At 36.7% G+C, this 27648-nt stretch overlaps 1 protein-coding gene and 1 pseudogene across 1 annotated transcript; both read right to left on the bottom strand.

Moving 5' to 3' along the window:
• Positions 1-6274: 6274 nt before the first annotated feature.
• Positions 6275-12395, bottom strand: LOC142451475 (olfactory receptor 6C3-like; annotated as a pseudogene).
• A 4161-nt stretch (positions 12396-16556) lies between these two features.
• LOC142450957 (olfactory receptor 6C1-like) lies at positions 16557-17495 on the bottom strand. The gene has a single exon (XM_075552891.1). It carries the CDS (start codon positions 17493-17495, stop codon positions 16557-16559), a length of 939 nt encoding a protein of 312 aa, XP_075409006.1.
• Between the last annotated feature and the right edge of the window lie 10153 nt (positions 17496-27648).

The raw sequence follows: 27648 nt of genomic DNA, 5'->3' as shown, positions 1-27648 counted from the left end.
TGATGGCCTTCTCTAGGACTGGTCTCTCCTGACATGCCCAAAGTGTGTAAGACAGCTTCTTGCTACCCTTGCCTCTAAGGAGCACCCTGATCATACTTCTTCCAAGACAGAACAGTTTGTCCTTGAAGCACACCATGATGTTCTCAATATTCTTCTCCAGCACCACATTTCAAATGCACGGATCCTTCCCAAGCTTTCTTTATTCAATGTCCACTTTTCATATGAATATGATAAAATGTAAAACATCACTACTGTTAGAGTTATAGCAAGTGTCAGAGTCGCTTCTGACATCCACTTTGATCTTTTCTTTTCCCCCTAAATTTTAAATGACCCTTTGCATCCTTCATGTCTTCTCTTTCTGTCTTTTCACAGCGAGCTGATCAGGTTCTTATTTTTCAATACTCTAAAGAGGTCTTGTGCAGCAAATTTTACCCAATGCAGCTCTTGAGTGCTGGGCTGCTGCTTCCATGAACATTGATTGTGGATCCCAGCAAGACAACTCCACCCTGCTTCCTTACTTCATGAAGTTACCTATTGGTCCAATTGTGAGCCTTTGGGTCCAGTGGACATTGCATTGTGATCTACATGGTAGGCTTCAATCCTTGATGTTCACTAGCAAGTGCCTCAAGTCCTCCTCCTTCTCAGCAAGCAAAGGTGTGTCATCTTCATATGGCAGGTTGTTAAGAAGTTTTCTTACATATTCAATGGGTCAAATCTGTCATTGAGATGTTCTCAAAAGTCAAGTTGGATGACCCGCGGTTGTGTTTTGTCTCATAAAAACTTGTTTTAATTTTCCTCACCTTACACTGGACCTTCCAGTTGAGCAACTAATGATCAGCTAGCTTGGCTGTAGCTGCTGATACTGAACTTCCCCAGCATCTGTTTCCGCAGATGTAATCAATTTGATGTCCTTGTATTCCTTCAGGATAAGTCCATGTGTTTGGTTGTTGAAACAACATATTTGCTATAAACAAGTACTTGATCTTGCAAATACTATCATCCTGTCTCCAGGTTAGGTTCTATTGCCAAGTCAATATTTTCTAAACTCTGTTATTTCCTATTTGTTTCCAACTTTTGCATTTCAATCTCTAATACTTAGCAATGCATCATTATTGCGTGCTTCATAAATTTCTCACTGAAGTCACTGGTAGAATTCTTCAATTTCTTCAGCACTAGCTTTTATGATTGGTGCATAAATCTGAATAATAATTGTTTTGAGTGGACTTCCTTGATAGCATGCACGCACACACACATCATCTTTGCAAAGACAAAACTGTGCTTCATGTTTGATGTTCTACTGTCCCTTTGGACAATGAATGTCAGTCATTGTATTCATCTGGATCATGTTATTCCTGGCATAATAACTCATAAGATTTTCTGATTCATATTGGCCTATGCCAGTCCATTTCAGTTCACTAACACATAGGATATAGATCTTCATGCATTCCATTTCATTTCAGGAAACTTCCCGTCCACCTGGATCCATACATTTCACATTCCAAATTAAAAGCATGAGCACATTTTGCAGCTATTTCTCCTTACCTTGAGTCATCAGCAAATGAAGATCCCAATAGCACCACTCCCCTAGTCTTCATTCCATTCATATCACCATCATATTCTCCATTGTCTCACCCACATGTGAAAGTTGGATACTGAATGAGGAAGATCAATGAAGAATTAATGTCTTTGAATTATGGTTCTAGTGAAGAATATCTAAAGTATCACAGACTAATAAAAGAACAAAAAAATCAGCTTTGGAAGCATATAACCAGAATGCTTCTTAAAAGCAAGGATGGTTAGACTTCACTACCACTATCACGGACATGCAATCAGGAGCAAACAATTTCTAGAAAAAGACATCATGCTTTTTAAAGTAGAGGTGCAGTGCACGTTATTTAAAAATGCCCTCAGCAAGATAGATCGATGTAGTGGCTACAACAATGTACTTGAACAGAAGAACTATTGTGAGGATGGGGTTCTGTTTTATGTAGGGTCCCTCTGATTTGGAACTGACAGGAATGTATTTAAACAACAACATAAGCATCACTGGTTCTTGCTTCTCTAGAGAACCCAGTCTAACACATAGTGTTTTTGTGTTCTGACTTTCTATCTTCAGATCTTAGACATTTTTACTATTTTACTTGGTCCTCTCAAGATTCCCTTTATAATTGTCTGTTCAGGCTTTATTTCACCATCTCTTCTATGTGTTCTAGGTACTCCCTATTCAAGGGCAGGTCTGAGTATTTTCTGACACTCATTTTTGCACTTTATAGTTGACTAAACTTTTAGGGACCTTTTGCTTTTTTCTTGATTTCCTCTCATGACTCCCTTGCTCTTCAGGTATTAGTTATAAAAGAAACTTGACTTATTGTTTGGATGGAGCCTGGCGGAATTCCCACCAAAGAATCACTCCATTAAATCTGTTCTTAAGATATTCTATACATTCAAATGGCATAAGCTTACTTTGTACTTTGTCTCATATTCTTGTTTACATTATCTACACTTTCTGCTAGAATTTACATTTGAATGATTGATGGTATATTTTAGTTAGCCCCTAGCCCTGATTTGGTTTATGACATTGAGTTTTCCAATTTGCTCTTTTCACACATGTAGTCAAACCGATCCCTGTGTGTTCCATCTGCTGAGGTCCACATGCATAGTCACTGTTTATGTTGCTTGAAAAAGACACTTGCAGTGATGATACTAGACTTGAAACATTCTATCATGTCATATCCAGTGTCCATTCTCTCCCTCAGCGAACATATCTATCTGCCAGTCCTTCATATGTGTTTCCAACTTTCTTACTCCAGTCCCCATTGTGATCTCCTGTTTTATCTATATCAAAAAGGTAGGTAGAATCTTTCTATGTACTTACTGAATTCCTAGGTTTTAGTGGTTGTATACATTTGAATAATCATAATATTATTATCTAGTCTTTCGTTTTGGCAGGAGCCCTGGTTGCATAGCAGGTACGCACTGTGCTGCTAACAAGGTCAGCAGTTGGAAACCAAGAACACTCTGCCGGGCTTTCCACTCCCATAAAGAATTATAGTCTTAGAAACTCACTGGAGCAAATCTATCCTGTTCTAAAGGGTCACTATGTGTCATCATCCACTTGATGGCAGTAAGCCTGATTTGAGTTCTTTAGGCACATACGACTTACTCTATCACAGAAAGCAGTGTGGTTCAAGGTAAGTCTTGAAAAGCCCTTAAGGAGGTTCATGTGACTAAACTACATACAGGAAGAAATTCAATAAACTTGGAATTGTAGAATATATTCAAGGGCTCTCTTCCTTCATTTCTTCCACTTCATCAAACCATTACTTCTCGAGCATCATCAATATCAAAAGACACATGGAAACAATTAGTCAAATGGAGCATGCCAATGAATGGAACTTGTAAACATCGGCCTCCTTAACACTAAGACCAGGAGAACTAGGTGGGGCCCATCAATATCTACTACATACTCTGAAAAGAATGACATTTTAAAAGTTGTGGATAGAATTGAGAATTAAAACATAACTTCAAATCATTAAAGAGACCTGACTTACTGGTTGGATAGAGACTGGTAGATTTCCCAGGACTATGACCCTTAGTCCCACTTCAGGTCTTGAATTGAACTCACTGCTATAGTTTATTGTGCCAGCCTGGCCGATAAACACAACTAGGATTAACTGAAGTGCAGAAGGATAAATGGCTCAGTGAGCCTCACCTTGGTTGTTCTGTGCCTCAGTGTAAAGGGGTACACTACCTGTGGGATGCCTAGCCTGTGAACTTTGTCACTGTAAGTTGAGGTCCCTTTAAGCCCACACGATTGGAATGTTCATCTCTGGAGCTGGGGACCGACAGTTGATGACAGTTAGGGACCTGCCTTGCTGTTTGCTGCCTGGATATATATAGCCCAGCTCTCTCTACAGAATGGGACTGGCAACCGGAGGCTCTCTAGCCTTAAAGGACGGCTAGTGTCTCACTGCATTATAATTTAACTGTTAATTTCTTGTATTATCGATCTGTATATAATTTAATGGTTCATTTCTTGTATTATATATCTATCTATATAAATATATTTATATATAATTACTAGCAATCTGGTTTGTCTCTCTAGAGAACCCTGTCTAACACACTCACCAATCTTATCTATTAGCCATTTAAGATCAAAAGAACCACATTTACCCAAGTACAAAGGACAGAGCATGAGAAAAGTAAGAAGAATGGAAAAAGGATACAAAGGGACAGGAGGGAGGTTGCTGGGGAGTGAGATAAGTGATGGATATTGAAGTCATTGCAATGGATGAGTTGAAACAAAATATGTATGGATCGATGAAGCAGAACTGATGATCTCTTTTATAAACCTTCACTTAACTCACAAAAAAATGAAAAGAAATGAGTCTGGTTAAGTGTAGCTGTGTGACTGAGACTAGAATGCCAGACAGGGGAAAAATGAGGGGACTCCTGAAAATAAACTATCTGGTGGAATCTGAGGAGCCTACTACTGTACTTGAAACTTGCTTCTTTGAAGGAGGCTTAGGTAAAAGCTTCAGCATGGCAACTGCCAACAGCCTATTAATTTCTTCATAAATACTCCACCCCCTTCTATATTCCCAGGCAACCAATCACCAAATGAAGGCTGGAATTTGCCAGATCTTTTCCCCCTACAGTCATAATTGTACCTAAAATGACGCAACTAACATCCATCTAATCAAAAATGCACTATTCACTTTAACATCTTATATTTTATAAGTAAAGAAAGCAAAATAGATTTGATAGATATATTCAAAGATAAATACACTTTAAATTTACAGTCATCATTCCAGGCATTGTTCACATGATCAAAGCTGGTACCTAGAACCACCTTCGTCTACCACCCACTCTGCATTCCCTTTGCCCTCAGCAAGTACTCCAGAGAGCCATGGCTAATTACCTGATGAATGATACAAACTGTCATTCCTAAAAGGCCTTGGTCATAAATAGGCATGCTATAATCGTGTTGCTATCACTTTCCACTGACTTTATTCATAGTGCATGGCAGGGCTAAGAGATGTACTAGGGAACCTCCTGTATTTGAAACATTTCCTTCTTTACTTCTTTTATGAACTTCCAGTTTAATTTTCCTTTGGTAACAATAATCAATCATACCAGCCAATATAGCAACTTCACCTTTTGCCTGTTGATCTAGAGGCATGTTGTTTTGTGTTCCATCAAGCTGGTTCCAATTGATTGTGACCCTATTCACCACAGAAAGAAATATTGCCTAGTCCTGCTCCATCCTCATAATTGTTCCTATGCCTGAGACCATTGTGGAGCCACTGTGTCGATCCATATAGTTGAGGACTTTCCTGGCTTCAGCTGCCTCTGTACTTTACCAAGCTTGCTATTTTTGTTCTGGGACTGGTCTCTCCACCCTTTTGTCTAAGGAGCACTTTGTATTCTTCCAAGACTCATTTGTTTGTCCTTTGGGTAGTCGATGATGTGTTCAATATCCACTACCAGTGTCATGATTCCATTGCATCAATTCTTGTTTGTTCTTTCTTATTCAGTGTCCAACATACATATGCATATGATGCAACTGAAAATACCATGGCTTGTGTCAGGTGCACCTAATCCTCCAAAAAAAATTATTAATTTTCAATATCCCAAAGAGGTCTTATGCAGCAAATTTGCCTAATGCAACACATCTTTTGATCTCTTTACTGCTGCTCCCATGAGCATTGGTTGTGGATCAGGCAAGACAAAATAGTTGATAAATTCAACCTTTTTTCCTTTTACCATTATTTTACCTACTGGTCCAGTTATTATGATATTTGTCTTCTGGACATTGAGTTATAATCCATATTGAAGGCTGTATTCCTTGAACTTCATCAGCAAGTGTTCACTTTCAAGAAGTAAGGTTGTGTTATCTGCATTTCACAGGTTTTGGATAGAGGCATCGGGAGCCCAAATAGTTCTGGGAGCATTCTTAACTTCCATTTTAAGGATATTGGTGTTGTATCTGCATGTAGGTAGACTAAATTCTTTGGAACTAAATTCTCCAGATATGAAAAACATAGAGTTTTAGGGATGGGGAGTGGGTGGGTGGAGAGACAGTGCATAGACTTGGAAAATATCTTCAACGATGATATATCCATCAAAGTTCTAATATAAATAGAACTTATATAACTTCCACCATTTAATAACAATGAAAGACCAAATCAATCCATGGGCATGAACAGATTTCACCTAGACCAGCTGTTCTCAAACTGTGGGTTATGACCCCTTTGGGTGTCGAATGACCTTTTCACAATATGGGGACAATAGAAATGTTGAGTCTAGCTACTCCTTTGATCAATGATTCTCTTTCTTTAGCTGAAGGCTTCACATACACAAATATGCAGCTTCCATAAGAGACGGAAATGACAATCCTGTGAGAGGAGCAAGTAGGGAATACCTTTTTTCTCTGACTAGTGGAAGGAATTCTCAGAATGGTAGGACAAGATCACTAATCTCAACATCGATAGCAAAGCAACAAAAGCAAAGTAAAATCCAATCATTTCGACAAGCCATGTATCTGGGCATCAGAGTTGTAAGATAGGAAGTAGTCAAAAGAGAAGTGGTCAATGACATTGGAAGCACAGAAATCTACCTGGGTAATAAGCATGAGTCTTGGGAAAATGGTCAGAAATCCTACCAGCCATGAACAAAGAACAAGCAGGCTACAGACGTTCTTGTTCATGATGATAGTGATATAATGAAGGTGCTTGCCTATGGCAACATGAGGATCATAAGACATGGCGTTTAAAAGAAAAAAACTCAGATACACCCACAAAGATGAAGAAAAATAACTGTGCTAAACAATTGTTGTAAGAAATAGCCTTGACTTTGGTAATGCCTGTCTACAGAAACCTAGGGATGGACAGAGTGGTGAATATAATTTCTAAGAAGGAGAAATTATGGATAAAGCAGCACATAGGAGTCTTTAGACTAGTGTTTATGAAAGCGAGGATGATCATGATCAGGTTTCCTGTGGTACTTAGCACATAAGCTATAAATAAAAAGAAAAAGATCACAACCTGAATATCTGGGTTGTCTGATATGCCCAATAGTACAAACTCTGTTATCATTGTGTGGTTTCCCGTATTGATGTATTTTCCCTTCTCAGCAAAATATCCTGATGAAAAGCAAAACATAAAAAGAGTAAGTATTTAAGAAATTAAAGATATAATTATGTACATTAATATCAATGATACAAACCTTTTTTATCTTTTAGCTTTTCTAACACTCAATCCTATTAGATTGGAAAATATTCACATATCCTTTAAAGAAAAAGAAAGTTATGTAAAGATTTTGTTAAATCTCAAATTAATTTTGATGCTCAAAACCTTTACATATAACCTAAAATTACAAAACTAGAAAGCTTCATCTTTCTTCCTCCTAGCTTCTGGTGGTTTTGAACTGCTCACCTTGTGGTTAGCAGCCCAGTACATAATCTTTTATGCCACAAGTGCTGCTGTCTATTATCTAGATACTCAGATACTGTTCCTAGGTTCTAACAAATAATTTTTAGAATCGCATAGTATTAAAATTATTTGGTTGTAAAAAAGAGAAAACTTTTCATTTATGGGAAAGATAAACTAGATATCTAAAACAATACTTGCATAAGTAGAGCCCTATCATTAATATATTTATACTATATAATGATACATTTATATAATACTTTTTGTATTGAAATGAAAAATAACAACTAGTAAATGGACTCTTAGTCTACTGTGCAACTGGGAATGGGGAACACCTGTGCTGAAGACAGCACATTGTCATCCTGCTCACTCCCCCTCACATAATGCCAATGTTCCCTGGTGTTTGGAACCTAACCATGTTGATGAGTGAGTCATGGGATTATTTCATTGCCTCATTTTTTGAAGACTATATGGTTATAGGAACTATTCTTTAGGGTTTATGGTAGAAATATCAGACATGGCTAAAATGTATGCTAAATTATTCCTTTTAATATATAATCATTTTGTTTTCCCACTGCTCTGTCTTTAACCAGAATTTCATCTCATGAATTTTACCATGAATAGGTGATACAGCACTGAGGAAGGAAGATTGTAACAAGATAGACTTTTTGACAAAAATCCCCAATGAACCTTATTGATGGGTTAGTATCAAAGCTGATACTATGCCCTTTCCGTTTTCTTTAATTTTTTTTTTTGCATCCTGTCAATTTCTTCTCTTAGGATATTGACAGTTTCCAGTAATAGATAAAAAAATCTGGCAGAACAAAAGGCATATAGACCCAATTTCTGAAATATGATCGAAACATCTTACATTGAATAATTAATAAAAATAAACATGTTAAAAAATTTGAGGCTCTATGTAATTCATTCCAACACAATTCAACAATTAATGGGAGAAATATTGCATTGATAATAGGAGACATACTCACTTTCTGATATATCTGATAATCCAAGTAAGAAAAATGTTTACATACTTCTTAATTTATTTTTAAAAAGAGATATAGTGCAAGCATAATTTAGTTCAGTAGACGTTTTTCCTTTAGTCCACCTTTGGCTCTATAGCATAAGAGCCTCCAGCTTAGAGAACGCATACACATGTTAGTGTCTTAGCAATTGCTACTGTAAAAAAAAGAAATATCTCTTCACTTTCCACATAATAAACAGACATTAAGTAGTCTTGGCTTACTGATATTAAAATGCTACTTACTGTAATCCTAAGAGTTCTTAAATAAATACCCAGGTAAAACTGCTTTAAGAAGCTATGAGAGAAAACACCCCAAAGTTCTCTGAGTAACATGAAGATTTAATACTACACAAAGGTATTTCAACATTTTTGATCATTAAATAAATTCTCCAAAAAGGAAAAGGGAGTGATGCAAGGAATTATAAATCATTAATAAATAAATGATATCATAACATAATTTTTGGAAAGCTAAGCAATATAATGAGATTTAAGTAAAAATATAGCAGACAGCTTATGCCATCCATCTAATCTCCCTCGGACTATGTGTAATTTTCCTAATACACACATGGCATTTGTTCTACACTCAAGAGATAATTTATTCTCAATTCCTTTGAGACTGGATAAATTCAGGGCCAAACTACACCACAGTGGACCCTCTTTTGAGAGTAATACTTATATTTTAGAGTGCTAATTGTGAAGTAGATACCCAGTGGGCTACTAACCACCAGCAGAGTGGATCAAACTCACCTTCATGGAAGTGAGAGGGAGCTTTCTGCTCCTGTAAAGATTTATAGTCTCAGAAACCTAAAGGAGCAATACTACATTGTCCTATAGGGTCTGTATGAACCATAAGATATTTGATGGCAAGCAGTAGGTTATTTACCTATGTTTTATTTATTTCTACCTCTCCACTCACATAAGGCAAGAAGACATTTCAGTATCTTGAATATCACAGGAATATTTAAGACTAGTTTTTAAAAAATGCATACAATACATTATTAATTTTTAACTGTCAAATTCTTTTTACTTGGTTTGTATATGATATTTCACTTTAATTGTGTATTTATTAATTCAATTACCATATTACAATATCTAGAAAGAAAAGCTATGGATAGAGGTATAAACAAAGGTGTGCACTGATGTAAATATATTAATTCATAAAAACAAGGGTATTGCCTAGGTACATATATTTGTATGGAAAAGCATTGAGGAAGTGGACACACTTTGGACTTCTACTTAAGCCCTGCCTCAATGAAAGAGCACTTTGTTCTAATTTTCTGGCATTCTGTGATGCTCACCATCCTGGCACAATCGCTGAAGACAAAGTGTGTGCACAAGCAAATGTGGCAAAGAAAGCTGATGGTGCCCAGCTATCAAAAGATACAGTATCTGGGGTCTTAAAGGCTTGAAGTTAAACAAGAAGCCACCTAGCAGAGAAGCAAGAAGTACACATGGAAGAAGCACATCAGCCTGTGAGATCATGAGATGTTAAATGGATCAGGTAGCAGGCATCAGAAGACCCAAAACAAATAAACAAACAAAAAGCATATTGCTGAGGATGAGGGGGGATCAGAGCAGAGACCCAAAGCCCATCTTTAGATAATGCGACATTCCCTCACAGAAAGATCACAAGGAAGGGATGAGTCAACCAGGACACAGTACAGCACCAATGAACATCCCAATATTTTTCTGCTTCCTTGAGGCTTCTTCAACCCCCACCATCATGACCCCATCCTGCCTTTCAATGCAGGCTATATAGAGCATGTATAGGTATGGATAAGAGCCCATGACACATGGAATCCAGGTCAGATGAACCCCTCAGGAACAGAAATGAGAGTAGTGATACCAGTAGGGTAGCAGGAAGGTGGTGAGAGGAATGGGGAAGAAACCATGGGGAAAGGGAGAAATTGGTAAGTGTAAAATGTGAAAACAATAATTTATAATTTATCAAGGGGTCCCCAGGGGAAGATGGAGGTTAAAAAGAGGAGATAATACCAAGGGCTGAAATAGAAAGTAAGTGTTTAGAAAATAATGATGACAAATACGCTTGATGCAATTGATGTATGGGTTGTTATAAGAGCTGTAAGAATTCCCAATGTACTCTATCTATCTATCTATCTATCTATCTATCTATCTATCTATCATCTACCTATCTATCTAACTTTCTATTGCCACATTCAGCTGCTAGGTGACAAGTTGGAAAGAAATAAGCGTTCTATAGTTTTTTAATAAAAAACTATACCTTTGGTTGTTTGCCTTAAATTCATTGGGGTTTACTAGGTACAATAAAATAGGGTGAAGAAAAATCTAGATAATCTGTATGGTTAGATTCATAGGTACAGAAGAATGAGAGTTAGAAGGATATAATTGAATGAGAAGGGCATAAAGATACTATCAAATGATCTATTTCTTGATTATGTGTTGGTTATGTGAGTGTATAAATTTGTCGCAACTCAGCTAAATATTTACATAAAAGTGGTGTATTATACCACAATTAAGTTGATTTTTAAATGCCTTTGTGATTTAAAAAGCTTCTCAATAGCATGTCCAGCAGAGTCAGTGTTCAACAATTTTATTTTTATGCAAAAATTCTATGGGATGATATTATTTAAAATTTCTAATAGTAGTAATAATGCTGAATTCAGTTTTGAGAGCTTCTTCTGGAGTAGTTTGTATATACAAGGAGATCAATGTGGTCCATATTAATTTTATCCAGTGATTAATTCACCAAATTATTGATTTTTCCTTGCTTATTCATGGACCACCAAGTAATTAAGACTGTCTCTACTATGTCATCTGACAGCTGTAAGCAGGACAACAATCATTATTCAGTTCTGTAGGGTCTTATCATTCATATCAGGCAAACAGGACCTGTGTAAATGTTAACAGAACTATATATATATATTTGTTCTCAATTTTCTCTGTACTTCATGAAAGAAAACAATAACTCATTGACCTCCCATAGGTCAAAGGCTCCTTAGTATTTAAGTACGAGAGGTGTTTTCATTTGTTTCTTAAAGCATCTTCATGCTTACCTTATTAACTGGATATAGTATATATATTTATGACTAATTCATTCATTTTTCTTGGTTCTAGAAACATGATTTTGAGTGTCCTTCATTTTTGCTTCAGATTTTGACTTAATGGACAAAAATGAAAAAAGACCTATAAATGTTAGTTCTTTATGTTTGTGATATAAATTCAAATCAGTCATTCTCCAACACAGTGTCATGGGCTATTATTGACAATAGAGTGAGCATAATAGACTTTCTAATGAGAGAGACCAATGTTATATAAGGAGACTTTCACTCAGTTTTGTCTCCCCCAAAGATATGCCAAACATTAGAGGCTATTTGCCAGCATATGGTGGGAGGCCAGATGCTTAGAGACATCCTCCCTGAAGGCAGTCAGTTGCCAGACTACTCTCTGGTCCCACCACAGTTGGGGCCCACTCCCTGTTGCTAAGGACAATGGGCTACTTCTCCCTAAACCCTTGGGGCCATCTGTTTGGTCCCTGTGGGTGTGCTTTACACTCTACTGATAAGGATTTCTATGGAGATCCAGAGAACAGGTCAAACCTGCTCAGTGACATCCAAAGTTAGGTTGCCATAATGAGTCTAGGGTCTGCCCTTCTTGTCACATGTATACCCTTGGTCCCTACCCTTCCTATCATGAGTACACCCCTAGCTCATCCCCTTCCTGTTAGGCCTATGCCCATTGTCTATCCCACTCTATTGTTTGTGTTGCCTATTGTACAGCCCCTTCCTGTGACATGTGTGGCTACCTGTAATCACACCCCCTAAAAGGATAGATACGCCTTGGTTAGCAATAAAGGTATCTCTAAGTTTCTCCTACCCACCTCGCCTCTCTCTCTCCTGCCCTTGGCCCACGCTGTGTATAGACCTGGCTGGTAAGCTCATGGCTGTCCAGGAGGTGAACATGCTTCTATGAAATGTGTCTCACTTCTTTATTTTACTCTCTCCTACTACTCTCTATGACTTTATTATAATCTTATGTATCATAACCGTATAATTGTGTCTATCTAACTCATGATGAATTTTTTGTGGGGTGCCGGCCTTTCCCCCCAAAATGCCGCCCATCACATTGCAGTAGAAAAAGAACTCTTTTGAGTTAAACCCCATGTAACAATTGTATGCCTCCCACCTCACTCCCCCACCCCCGGAATGTAGAGTGATTTGGGAAATTATGTGAAGTGAAGTGAAGATCTGGTGTGGGGATTGACAGATAGTGAATGAGTATTTTAAAGAGGACAATGGGGCGAGGTAAAAGTAAACCTGAAACTTATGGTACTACGCTCAGAAGACAGGGCATAAAAGTAACGAAGAAAAAGATGTAATGTTTTCTAAAAGTAGTAAAAATGTACAATCCATGGTTCCCAGAGGAAGAAACGAAGCGGAGCTTCAAGATATACCATTTGAGAAGACCAGTTCAGAAAATAGAAGCAAAGAGGCACAGTATAGGAAAGCACCTTTACTTTCAAGAGTAGAAAGTAGGATTGCAGAAGGAGATTTAGAATTTACAATGTCTTATCCTGTTAGAGTTGTTAACAGACAGCCTTATGGGAAACACCCACAAGGAATTCACAGTGCGTTGCCCTTTGAGTTTCTAAAAGACCTCAAGCAGGCAGTCAGTGATTATAGCCCAGACTCACATTATGTAATAAGCATGAAAATATGTTTGACAGTCTGAGCACTGGACCCCTGCTGACTGGAGTCCCATTGTGAAAATATGTCTTTACCATTCAAAATTTATACAATAATGTATGTGGTGGGATTTTGCAGTCCAATCACACACTTGGAAGAATGCTGAGGATGGGACAGATATTGGAATTCATCAATTGCTAGGGGATGAGAATTGGGCGAGTCAATGTTGCTCCAGATTCAACAGTACAGGATTGCTGTAGGCAAATGAAAACGGAGGAAGGAGCTTGATCCAAGTCCCTCCCACAGAGCGCGGTAGGCAAAGCCTCTGCCTAGCCCAGCAAAAGAATCTTTGAATGGCAGAAATTACACCCATCACCCAGCCTCACAGCAAGAGACCAGACCAAGTCAAACTTGCAATAGCCAAGTTTTTGTTCTCATTGAAGTAAGTTTGACTAACCAAGAAAAGGCTCAGAAACCTCACAGCAGTTTGTTGAGTCTAAAAAGCAGGACCCTCTTATTGAAGGAGTAATACAGTTTCTATCAAGAAGATTTAACCTAAATACTCTAGGAATTCAAATTGATACTGGAGTTGATCAGAGTGGTGAGGAAAAGCCGAAAGCTGTGATCAAATCAGAAATCATTAAGAGTGGTAATTGGAGTCCGCTACCTAAAAGAACTGTAGGGCATTTGTTAGGAAAGTCCAATCTAAATTCTCAAAGTGCTCAGATTATTGCTTGAGTTATTGATCATGATTATGTAGAAGAAATTAAGGAAGTGATAAAATCTGATATACCATGGTTCATAAAGAAGGAAGATGGTTTAAGTCAATTTTTGCTTCCTAGCATTTCTAGAGTAAAAATTTATACCTATCAGGAAAGCGTACCTGAGAAGTTGGACCACCCTATAAATCAAGGGGACTTCTGGAATGCTGTTGTGGGAAAACAACAGCACCCCCACATGGAATTAAAAATTGAAGGGAAAAGGTTTTTCAATTCTGGATATGGGGTCATTCCCTAAGGGCATTTACAAGGTCCTAAGACCTGAACACTAACTTCCTCTAAATCCTACTTGGAAGGAATGAGAGGAGTCAACCAAGACAGAATATTGCAAGATTGTAAAATCATGCAGTGTAAAAAGTCTAACAATTTAATTGAGCCTGTAACATATTGATAAGGTTAGAGAAAAAAAATGTCTGTTTGGTAAGTTACTTCAAACACAGCTGAACAAATTTATTAAGATTTTTTTCAGGCTTTCAAATCATAATCTGAATTGTTAAAACAGAAAGGGGAGAAAAGGAATCTTATGTGTGACATATTCCATTTGGTTATTTTAACTAAGAAAATTTTCTCCTTACTAAATCTTGTAACAAAATTAGGGCAGATAAACACATTTTCATGTCTACAGAAAAAGCTGATCCTCAGAATTCCCAGGAACATGGGAATCGCGTTTGGGATCCAGGTCCATTGTCACCTGGAGAAAGGGATATACATTTATGTTTTTGCAGAATAAAGCTGATGGAGGATGCAACCAAGTTTGGAGAAAGATGAAGGATACAGAAAAGACCACTGAATCTTAACCCCGATTCTGTTTCCAGTTTGCTGACACCGTGAAGGGAGGGGCTACGTGTTGATATTTTCACCGGCAAAGGAGATAGATGGATTTCTCCTCAGCCAGCAAGGCCCAGGACAAAGGAGGGAAGCTGATGCGTGACCTGACGCTGTCAATGCTACTAAGTTTGTTCAAAATATCAAGAAGACCTGACAGATTCCTGAGAATGATGATCGCTGCCTCCTGAGATATTTCTTCCATTGTAAATGCAAAGAGACACTCTGGGACTCTATCATAACTGAACATTTTATACAACAGTGACTGGACTATTACTAAAGACTGCCCCTTTGCTGAAAGATCAGATTATGGACTTTCATTATCACTTGAAGGTAAATTGTATTAGAATGTTGCAGAGTTTATGTTAGATATTTGACATAACCTTAAATAATTGGAATTAGATTAGATAACATTTGCAAGAATTAAGGAAAAGATTTTATTAGAAGGGATTCAGCTAAGGATATTTTCTATACATTCAAGGGTGGATTAACACATTCCACTAGCTGAAGTAATTAAGCAAATGATGGATGGCATAGAGAGAGGCTGGATCCCATGTGCTTGGGTTCAAAGTCTTTCACATAGCTTAGGTTCCAGTCTGACTGTGTTGTTTATCATCACAATTTTGATGCTTTCAGTCTCATATCACTTCTATAGGAAGCAAAGAGACATGAAGAGAGACCATGTTGCTTCCGTGACACTATTAAATCCTAAACATATGCAGAAGGGAGAAATGTGGGAAATTAAAACAGAGGTGAGCATGCTACCATGTTTCTGACTTCATTATTTCATTATCTCTTCTATCTCTCATGCTCTCTAGGACTTTACTATAGTCTTTCTATACATCTTAACTGTACAATTCCGCCTCTTGAATCTGCAGGAAAGGCCTTTGGGGGATGGCTTTTCCCCCACAATATACATCATAATTTTGATTAGTTTTAGCATCTGTATTCCTATTGTAGTAGTGCTTAAATTCTGATTACTAGGTTTGTAGGAGGTTATGATTTATAGTGAAAGCCCCATGTCAAATTTTGAGTCTCCACGTAGTTTCAGTCTCCCTTGAATTCTTTCTGATGATTGACTATCAATGTGAATAGCTTTGTTTTCCAGCAGAGGGTTTTGAAAGTCAATTCTACCTCTTCTCTAGCCATCCCAGGAAGGGGCACTCTAACCCTTAGGGACTTCCCTGAGTATGCCATGGATGGAATTTGGAATACTGGGATACAGATGATAATAAATCAAATCTTGATCGCTTTAGTCAAAGGTCCCTGAAACAATCTCATAATCTTTTCTATCTGGAATTGTGCATATACCCCCAATCGGTCACTTGGCTACTTCTATAGTGCCAACTGCACTTATGATGCATTGATCTGCTGCCAATCATGTTTTTGTGACAGTTTCCCTTTATTCCAGGTTCAATTTAATGGTCATGTTTTTGTAAATGTCTGGACAGCAATGTGACTTTGTGCTGATGATTTTCTTCATATGCATGGTGTGCTTTTGTCTTTGTCCTGCACAACACTTAATAAATGTGCCTGCATAAATAATGCATGCGATTTGGAGTATCCTTTCTTTCCTTAAAAGGTTATTAATTTTGTCTGTCAGGTCATTAGGTTCAAGGGTGGCAGAAAGGATTAACAGTTTCTAGGTAGAACTTTTCAAAGGTCCCTCACATGCATGCACCAATATTCATATCTTCAAATATACTTACCAAATGTTGGAAACCAAGTTTAAATAATGAAAAATAATCTAGAAAGACCATATGAAGTTATGAACATCTTTGTTTTTATTTCACTATTTTTATCATGTCTCTAATTTACAGCATCTTGATTGTTTTTATTTACTTAAGAAAAATGCAATCTTCCTTGCCATGTCCATGAAGGCTCTCTTGACTTGCTGATTCCTTAGGCTGTAAATAAAGGGGTTCAGCATGGGCGCTACCGAGGTGTTTAGCACAGCTACGCCCTTGCTCACAGATACCCTGTCCTTGGCTGATGGATTAATATACATGAAAATGCAGCTGCCATAAGAGATGGAGATGACAATCATGTGGGAAGAGCATGTGGAAAAGGCCTTTGTCCTCTGACTGGCAGAAGGAATTCTCAAAATTGTTCTGATGATATATATGTAAGACAAAATTATTAATGCCAAAGTGAACAGTAGAGTAAGCACAGCACAGGAAAACCCTGTTAGTTCTAGAAATGTGGTGTCTGAACAAGAAAGACGTAATAAGGGGAAATAATCACAAGCAAAATGCTCGATAACATTGGCCTTGCAGTAATCAAGCTGTGTGAACAGCATAACTAATGGGAATATGATTGAGAATGAAGCCAACCAAGAAGCAAAGACCAGCAGTGTGCAGACTCTGTGATTCATGATGGTCATGTAATGCAGGGGTTTGCAGATGGCCACATACCGGTCATAGGACATGGCAGCCAGAAGATTAAACTCTGTAACTCCCAAGAGAATTAAGAAGAATAACTGAGCCAAACAATCATTAAAGGAAATAGTTTTATCCCCTGTAATAATGATCCCCAGGAACCTAGGTATACTGACAGTTGTAAAGGAAATTTCCAACAAAGAGAAATTTCTGAGGAAGAAATACATGGGGGTCTGGAGGTGAGAATCCAAAAGGGTCAGGGTGATAATGGTCAGGTTCCCAGTGATGCTGAGCATGTACGTGATAAACAGAAAGATAAAAATCATGACCTGAAGCTTTGGGTCATCTGACAAGCCCAAGAGTATGAACTCTGTTACTTCTGTGTCATTTTCCATGCCCCCCACTCTCTTTTGTGCAATCTATAGGAGAAACACAATGGGGATATGAGAGGAAAAGAAATGATCCCTGAATAGCAAAAGCATTTGTCTCTGAAGGAAACATATTATGGCATGCTGCCTTTCGGGGGGAATTTAAAAGGTCGAATAACAACCAATCATATGTGCAAGTCGGTTTTTACCATGGGCCATGCTCTGTGTTTGATTATGTAAAGTAAAAATAAGTTATATAATTTTCTTCATAAAACTATATTTTACAGATTTGAAACAGTTTTCAAACATTTTAAAGATTCTTCCCATAATCAAATATATTGCATGGGCTGAAAAGGGCTTTGCACCTAGTTCTAGTTTGATGTTTAATAATGCTAGAATAAAAAAAATGCCTATTGCTTTCAAAGACATTTGGGTGCAAGTTTCCCTTCTCATTGGGGACACTTTATCAAATTTCAAAAACAAATTCAGTGTTCCGTTTCCTAAATCTATCACATTTTATATTATTTATACGTAAGATATACATATGTCACTTGTGTACATTAAAAGGTCACTTAAATAAGATATCACTAAATGCTGGAACTTATTATAGAATTATTCTTGTAATATTGTGACTGATTTTTAAGTTTCTGTTCTTTTATTGAACTTATTTTTCTCAGCTTCTTTTCCAAGTTTGGTGTTGGTTTTGCCTCTTCATTTGAATTTACAAATATTGTTCATTGTCAGAATGAGAGGTGGTAAAGTAGAAATTTAAAATCATGTAGACTGCACAATTTATGAAAAAACTAAAATGACATATCAACCTGTGCAGAATATTTTTTCTTTTACCAATTCTACATTAAAATCGCCACTATTATTTCTAAGTAGCACATGTATTTCATATGCAGTTTTGGATCAATATTGTAATATGTATACCTGTATTTTTAATTTTTCCACATTAGCATTCTTTTACATTAGAAATTCTAATTTCCTCAATACTTGAAATTAGCAGTAAAACAGAACTTAAACATTTGTATCTCTCCTGAAATAATAATAATAATACATTTTAAAGTAAACCAAAGCCTTCTGTCTGTAAACTGGAACAGTTCGTAATATCACTCATTCTCTGTATTCTCATTAAACAGTAAAATTTTTATTAGCAGAGTTATGAGAGGTGTCTGCAATAAATTATTGTGTTTATTATTACAAATCTAGGACTCGTGATTTTTTAATGTATATTGCACCATAATACCAAAATATTTCACAAGTTTATCCCATTTAAGTTTCCAGTATCTGACTGAGTTCTATTTTCATCCACTTCACTCATTCACAAAGCAATGGCTGCCCGGATTCAATGAACATTCCAGCTGAGCTGGATAGGGGCCAGTGATATTAGGAAAGTGAAGGAGAGTCACTTGGAAATGAGTATTTCCTTTTGATATTCCGCAAGGACAGGAGAACACAGGCTGAAGGACACCTGTAGGGGGAACAGATATCACAAGGAAGGGCGAGCTCAATCATATATTGTGTGAATATACCATGCATAAAAATTATTGTTCTCAATGAAGCGTTCTCTATAATTAATAGCTGCGTTTGGGCATGACAGCATTGGGCTGTGAGCCACAAGGTGAGCAGCTAGAAACCACCAGTGGCTCTGTGGGAGAGCGATAGAACCTTCTACCCATTTGAAGCGTTAACAGTGGTCATCTACCATGACGTACAGAATCACTGAGTCAACATCAACGAGATGGCAGTGAATTGGGTTTTTAATTTTATGTTTATTTTAAATAATTTCAGGGATAGATTTAGGTAGTGAAAAATATGTCCAAGTTTCTAAATCATTATTGTCTATATTCTTTCTTATTACTCAGTTTTGATTTTTCCCAGTCATTTTTAACTAATGTTAATAAGCTTCATATTATTCTCTGTCGCGTTCTTGCCAATTAATCTCTCTCTTCCTGACTCTGTTCCTCTCTCAACCTTCATAACTATCAAAGAAGTTTTCTTTCAGTAACTTGTAATATCTTATAAGCACTTCATCTTATACCGAATTCAAAAGATCGCATAATAAAAACCAATTTAGTCACCTCCATCTCAACAGTATGGTAACTCTAAAATTGTCCTTGGATAATTTTATAATCACTAACTACAGAATTGTTTCCCCAAACTTCTGTGAAAAAAAGTGAAATACTTATTTTCTCAATAAAAATGCATGAAATGGGGTGGGAGGAGAAAATGTGAGGAGCGGATACCAAGGGTTCAAGTGGAGCACAAATGTTTGGAGAATGATGAGGGAAACAAATGTCTGAAGGTGCTTGGCATGGTGGATGTATGTATGGATTGTGATGGCACTTGTACAAGCCTCCAATTAAATGATTTTTAAAATGCATAAAATAAATTCACAAAAATTAGAAAATGTTGCATTGATTTCCAAAGGAAGAGTGAAGAAAAATAACCATCCAAAGCACTCTTTCAGAATATAGGTTTTTCAAGAGAAAGTCTATTTATATTTTAATTTCTTTGTTTACTAACTAGGTATCTACCATTAACATAGTTTTAATTCTAAATGGAAAAGGATTCCCATAAAAAGATTGATGTCAGAACTTAGTATTAACTTGTGTTTTATGGGGTTATTAAGGAAATGTACAGACTTTACATTCAGGGAAACGTAGATTTTAAATGAAGTGAACCACATTAGAGTATTGCAGATTTTGACAAGTTACTGAAACTGTTTGTTTCATTTCAGTTTTTTTTAATGTTTCATGAAATTTTGGCAAAGATTAATGCAATTAAAACATAAAACTAATGTCACAACATTTAACATAAAGTATGTGCTCTGAGACAATGGTTATTGCTGTCTTTACTATGATTTAAAGTTTTTTAAATTCCTGAACTTGAGGCAAGTAGGTAGATATAACTATCATGAGTTCATTCATTTGAGGGACAATGTTAGGGGTTTGTATACTTTGCATATAAATTACATAACCCTAATATAATATATGAAGACTCTGATAAGAAAAGAGATTATATAACATATATTAAATCCAGTTCATACTGCTGGTAAAAATTAGAATTGGAATTCTAATCAGCTGATATCTGAAAGGAAAGCTCATTTTATTAATTAAAATAGAAAGGTTTTAAGTCCATGACTAACATGAAAGAGCAAACTCAGAGAATTGCTTCCTGAAACTATTCTAAGTAAATAAATGCAACATATAGTAAATGTAAAAATATTCATATTTCACAATTGTGTGTCCATACTTATCTATAGATACATAGAAACATCACAATAGTCTGTTCAGCTAAGAATGAATGAAACAATGTTAAGACAAGACAAATTCTCACTGTCTTTCACTTTCTCTCCTTACCTCTGTCACACAAGTACACTGGGCTGCCTGGTTGAAATTGTTAAAAGCTCTATACAATTATTTTTTCTTCAGGTCAAGATATGAAATATTTCTATATACAAATTCCTCTGAATATAGTCAGCATTATTTTATTTCTGTAGCTATTACTATTTGATATCTTTTCCATTATAGATATGAGCAGCCAAATAGTGAAGAGCAGAAAGTTCAAGAGTTACTTCTCCTGACATGATTCCTATAAAGATTTTGACCTATATAAACCACATTGCGCTTTATCCACCATCTCTTCCATAGACTCCTGGGAAGTATTTCTGTGACAACAAGAGTCAAGGGAAAATACACTAAGGGTCATAAAAATGGTGTCAATATTCATACTATAATTGGAATAGGAGGCTTGAGGGGCGAGGTCCACTGAGACAAAATGGGCATAAGGAGTAGGTCAGAACTGCATGGATTAATCTACATACTACTTAAAGGAGAAGATATCCAAATGAGGAAAGAATTTGGGCAAGGGCTTCAGTATTCCCTACATCTGGATTTCTCTGTAAAATAAGATAATATTCATTAATCAATTCTTTCTTTTTAGAATATATGAGATTTAATCTAAATCAAACTTTAAATTATGTCTAAAACTTATTTCAGTTTGGACTTATTTTCAATAATAACACTAATAATACCAACAAAAAATTTTGATCCACTATCAAGAAAGTTTATATTTAACCAATTAGAATGCTGAATATTTCCTAGCTTTTAATAGAAGCAGGAAATCTGGAAAATAATTCACAAGCATTTTGATTTCAGGTTTTCTTTTTAGAGGTGACAAAATAAAAATCCATTTATTGATTCAAAATTTTCTTTATTCAATAAAAATTGTTGAGCAATTGTGAACTTTATGGAATGTAAAGTCACTTGGAATAAAAATAAATAACAGTTTGCATGATTTTTAGCTTCATGCACCTTATATGGAGGCACACTAGAAAGAGAAAATGCCAAACGTCACACAATAATTTGTTAAGTTTCTAAAGAATTGTAAGGTTTCTGGAGTGGGTAATATCTCTGTTCTTGGCTTCACAGGATGAAAAAGTTCAACCTAAACCTGTTTTGTAATCCAAGTAGGTTTTTTACAAAGTACAGGGCAAGTTTCAGGTTTTACAGCCTCAAAGGGTACCCACTATCCCTGGGAAGTGTGCCCATCTGTGCTGAAGCCTCGTGGAATTTTGCAACTGGACGTGAACAACCACGTGGAAAAGAGCACCGCCATGTCCGGAAGAAGAGGCCAGAGAGGTTGTAGTAAGAGCAGAGCTCAGACAGCAAGAGAGGCATGAGAGCCAGTGCCAGACCCTGCTTCCTGCCTTTATTACAGCCCACCTCCTGGCTGGGGGAAGGCGGAGTTGAAGGGACTGGTTGACCCCATGGGCTGGGTTGAACCCACATGGGTTATGAGCATAAGCCTAGTTTGGGCTGCCCAGTTGTACCTCTCACCTGGCTGGGGGCTTTAATTTGAGCAGTCTCAGTTTGGGGGTCTTCATAGGTGTCTAATCATTGCGTGAGTTCTTCCCAACCTCCTTTATGGGGGCCTTTGCAGGTGTGGAAGAACAACACCCTTTCCTTGAATCTAACTACCTAACAGGATAATATAAGATAACCTGCTTCTCAATCCAGATTTTTATTATTACTCTGCCATTTTTATCAGTAGTTTCTTCCATTGTGAAGATGTTAACGCCGCATTTCTCAGTCTATTTTCAAATATTAATTTTTATGAATATTATATTTTCAATGTTTCTTCTGGATCTCACTGGTTTTCCCAAAAAGTCATTCTTTATTTGTGAAGTACTTAATTTATCCTTAGTCAACTCTAAAATTTTATATAATTATATTTTTGGAAAAAGTTAATGTGTGGTCAGTGCAATTGGTCATTTCATAGTTTATGTATAATAATAAATGTTAGTATTTCTATTGGAGGAACTCTTTTGGTAGATATCCTAATTTGTTACCTCACGTACATCATTTTCTTTATTATCTGGAGGTAAAGTATTTCCAAAATATTTCAGCTTGGAATATAAATTCTATGACATTGCAAGGTTATGTTATGATTTTTTTATAAGGAGTAACAGGTTCAACAGAAAAAAGTTCAGACTCAAGATTTCCAATTTATTTGTTTTATAACCACAAAAGTATTACAGTCTTATTTTTCTTATTTCTAAAATAGGATTAAAATATTCAAGTCATGGATAATATAAAATATACTTGTATGAAACACTGTAGGGTCGACTAGCTTAAGAGTTATTATATGGAATTTTCATTAGCCATAATTTAGAATGTAATTCAAGCTATAATTTTGAAGTAAACTATTGTGGAAACATTTTCCTTTTTGAGCAACAGTTCTTGGCCTGCTAATCGACGTTTTAGACACCTTAGGTCACACCATTGAACCTCAGGTGATTATAAAATTTGCACTTATCAGAATGAATTGACTGTTATTGGGTTTTCTAAGGTGTAATCTTGAAATAGCAATCTATCATCAAATTTACATAGTACATAAGCAGATGCAGAAGATACAATTAAAATGCATGAGAACTTGGCTCTTTGTGACCAATCTCTGCTATTGTATCTCTGTAAGGTTTTTTAGAGATAAGAGATGGAGTGAGGATATGAAATTACATACTTCATTGAGAAAAGGGACCTATGAGGTTAAATTCAAACTAGGGGAAGATCAAGGGAAGTAAGGACGAAAAGAATTAGGAAACTCAGGCTAGGAGAGAGAACTAGCAGGGGCAAGAGAGAAGTGGGAAGAGAGAGTTTGGGCCAGTTAGCCCTGGGTCTGAACAGGAGGGAAGAGCCCTTGGAGAGAAGTGAGAAGAGGGTCAGAAGAGCCTCTAGACTAAGGAACTTCCCAAGCTTAAAAGTCTTCTAGAGAGTAATTTTTCATTTAGCCGGGAAGAGTCTCACCCAATGATTTGAAGACAGCGAAGGAATGCACTCCTTATTAGGGGGTCTCTGAATCCTCTAGCAGGGGTGATGTTAACCAGTCGTTCTCAACCTGTGGGTCAGGACTCCTTTGGGGGATGAGTGAGCCTTTCACAGGGGTTGCCGAAAACCATTGGAAAACACATATTTCCCATGATCTTAGGAACTGAGACAGTACTCCTCTTTCGTCTCCAAGGGATCTGCAGATAAACCCACATATGAGTACCTATTGTGATGACATTATTGCACCAACACCTTCACATTACCTCATACAAATAAGGTGTATGTGACAGGGTTGGCGCCATAATGTACTCATGCAGACCAGTCACATACGTGTAGAGAGCAGCTACTGTGTAGAAAGCAGCTGCTTTGTTGCAAGCAGCAACTCTGCTAAAAGCAGCTACTGTTTTGAAAACAGCAGTATTGGAGTTAAAACAACCTTCATGAATTATAATTACTGGGTAAATGTTAAATCATGTACTGTAAAATCATCAACTACTGCAAAAATAAATATCTGTACCAATGGAACTTAATCTGGATGCTTATCAGTCTTTTTATATTCTGCTATGGCTGATGTGAATACTGCCACTTGTGATAGTAACAGATATATAAAACAACAACAACACAGAGAGTGGTTAAACATAGGAAATTTTAATGAACTGTATTGACTGAACTATTCTGTGTATCATTTTTTGTATTATTAAAGTTATTGTTATATATTATTTTCATTGGCAAACAACCCCATGACAATGGATCACGTAGAAGAGAATGTCAAGAAAAGAAAATACAATGAGGATGTTTTACAGTGTGGTTTCATCTCAATAATTAAAGTAGGAATTGAGAAGCCAAAAGGTGTTATTTGTTGTGAAGTTCTATCAGCCAAATCTATGAAGCCAAACAAACTAAAAAGCCATATTGATAGCAAGCTTCTGAGCTTTGCTAGCAAGGATACCAACTATTTTAGAAGCAAAGTTGATGGACTCAAGAAAGACATACTTGACACTGGTGGCAAGTACCACAAATAAAATGTAGCAGCCGTTGAAACTTCATATTTGGTGGCACTCAGAATGACCAGAGCTATCGTTTGAGTTATGGTGGGAGACAAATTTGTTAGGAAATTGACTGCAATTTCCTTATCTAAGGACACTGTCCTCAGAATAGATGACACACCTGCTGATATTCTTGATCAGGTAATCTAAGAAAGGAAACTTGATCCACTTCCAATATTTAGCTTCCAGCTTGATGAATCTACAGACGTTAAAAACTGTTCTCAGTTATTGGTCTACATGAGGTAAAATGATGGCAACATTAAAGATGAGTTTCTTTTTCCATACCTCTTGAAATAAGAACTGCACATGATGTATTTGACACAGTTGGTTCATTTCTGAAAGAGCATAAGATCTCTTGGGAAAAGGTTTGTGGTGTTTACACAGATGGCGCCCCAACTATGCTAGGACGTTGATCTAGATTTCAGCGATTGGTACTGAATGAGTCACCAAAAGTCATCAGAACTCACTGTACGATTCATTGGCAAATAGTAGCAATGAAGACCCTGACACAAAGTTGCAGGAATTACTAAAAAGCGTCATAAATTCTGTCAATTTTGTAAAGGCGAGCACTTTAAACAGTCGACTGTTTTTGCAACTGGGCAATGAGTTGGATGCACCAAATAATGCTCTGTCATTTCATACTGAAGTAAGATGGCTGTCGAGAGGAAAAGATTTAAAATTTGTGTAGGAGCTTCATGATGAACTCAACATTTTTTAATCAGAAAGCAAGCTGCAGTTGAAAGCACTTTTCAGTGATACAATTGAAGTGCAGAAAATAGCTTACTTGGTTAACATCTTTGCTATCTTGAATGAGTTAAAGGTATCACTGCAAGGACCAAAAGCAACATGCCTGGATTTGTCTGAAAAGATCTGATGATTCAAAATAAAACATCAGCTTTGGTAAAAAAGATTGGATGAAAATAAAATTTACATGTTGCCTACCTTACCTGCTTTCTTTGAGGAACCTGACATTGAACCAGGAAAAAGGATTACGATAATACTTTCTCTGAATGAAAACTTGCACATGCTTGCCGATGAAAATTTCATTTTACTTTCTGAATCTATCTGACAGCCCATTTGCACTTGCCAGGGGCCAATTCATAGTCAAAGTTGAAGATGTTCCTGAGTCAGCACAAGAGGAGGTCATTGAACTCGTTAGCAGTGATGCAGTGAGAACTGATTTCTCTCCAATGCCAGTTACAAAATTCTTGATCAAGCGTTTTCAGTCAGATCCTGATCTGTCTGAGAGTGTGTTGCACCTGCTTCTTCCATTTCCAACAACATATCTTTGTGAAACAGGGTTTTCCAGCTTGTTGGTTATCAAGTCTAAATACAGAATTAGATTTCTTGTGGAAGATGATTATCCTTGTGCTCTTACAAAGACTGCCCTGAGAATTTTTGATCTGATCAGAAAGAAACTATCTCAGTCTTCACACTGACTGACTTTTTATGCATACTGTGACAAAATGTAGCAATGTAGTTTACTGTTGTTATATTAAGACTGTTCCCCATGCTAATCCATACTTTAAGACAAAATTTCATTTACTTGTAATTAGAAATAAATATTTCAGAATATATAATTTAATATAGTTTTATAATTAATCTCTATGCTTTAATTATGCTCAATTTGTAACACTGAAAATCCACCCTGCATATCAGAGATTTACATTTTGATTCATAACAGTAGCAAAATTACAGTTATGATTTTTATGGTGGGGGGTCTCCACAACATGAGAAACTCTATTAAAGGGTCAAGGCATTAGGAAGTTTGAGAACCACGGTTGTAAATCCTCTTGCCTGCTGCTAAACTGGAATGTGGTTAGAAGCAGTCATTTTCCTGCTGGACTCAAGAACCACTATTTTTCAACTATGGGGAGTTCATAACCACTACTTGACTAACCAGTAAAAACACACACACACAAAAACAGTAGACCCAGATGTACTATGCTATGCTATGCAATGCTATGCTATACTATACTACACTACCCTATACTATGCTGGTGTCCATAATGAATGAGTAATTGTAAATGTTCAAGTCACAGATCATTGCTGATTTTCAAAGCAGTTTTTACGTATGGTCTCCTACACACAGTAGAATAAAGCATTGCCAGATCTTTTTCCATCTTCACAAATCTTAGGTTTGAGCCTGTTTTGCAGCGACTGTGTTAATCCATCTGTTTGGGTGTCTCTTCTTTGACACTGACTCAATACTTTACTAGAATGATTTCCTTTTCCAGGTCTCTCTGGATTATGTCCAAACTACCTCAGATGAAATCTCTCCATCCCAGCTTCTAAAGCACATTCTGGCTGTACTTCCTACAACAGATTAGTTATTTTGGCATTCCATAGTACTTTGAATGTACTTGCTCAACATCATAATTCAAATATATCAAAGATTCCCAGTCTTCTTTAATCATTACCCAGCTATCACATGCATATGAAGTCATTGACAATAGCTTGGGTCAAGTACAACTTCATTCTCAGAGATATCTTTCCTCTTTAGCACTTTTTTGTGTTGTTTTTGTTTTTTGCTTTTTGTGTATTTTAAAAATCATTTTATTGGGGGTTCGTACACCTCTTATCAAAGACCTTTCGACGGGTTCCCTACTCCATGCCGGGATGTTGTTTTCACATCTTGGATCACTGGGTTGACCAGACTTCAACCTGGTGCTCCTCTTTAGCACTTTTAGGGAGCTTTGTAAAGCAGATTTCCCCAATGCAGTAGTCCTTTGATTTGTAGGTTGCTGCTTCTATGAGCATGTATAGAGGAACCAAGTAAAATGGAATACTTCACAACTTAAA

Source organism: Tenrec ecaudatus, chromosome 6, assembly GCF_050624435.1.
Source record: "Tenrec ecaudatus isolate mTenEca1 chromosome 6, mTenEca1.hap1, whole genome shotgun sequence".
Lineage (NCBI taxonomy): Eukaryota > Metazoa > Chordata > Mammalia > Afrosoricida > Tenrecidae > Tenrec > Tenrec ecaudatus.
The sequence above is the reverse complement of the archived record's forward strand: the minus strand, read 5'-3'. Positions and strand labels throughout refer to the sequence as shown.

Excerpts from the sequence above, each read along its gene's own strand:
- LOC142450957 (XM_075552891.1), bottom strand. The coding sequence starts at position 17,495 with ATGGAAAATGACACAGAAGTAACAGAGTTCATACTCTTGGGCTTGTCA.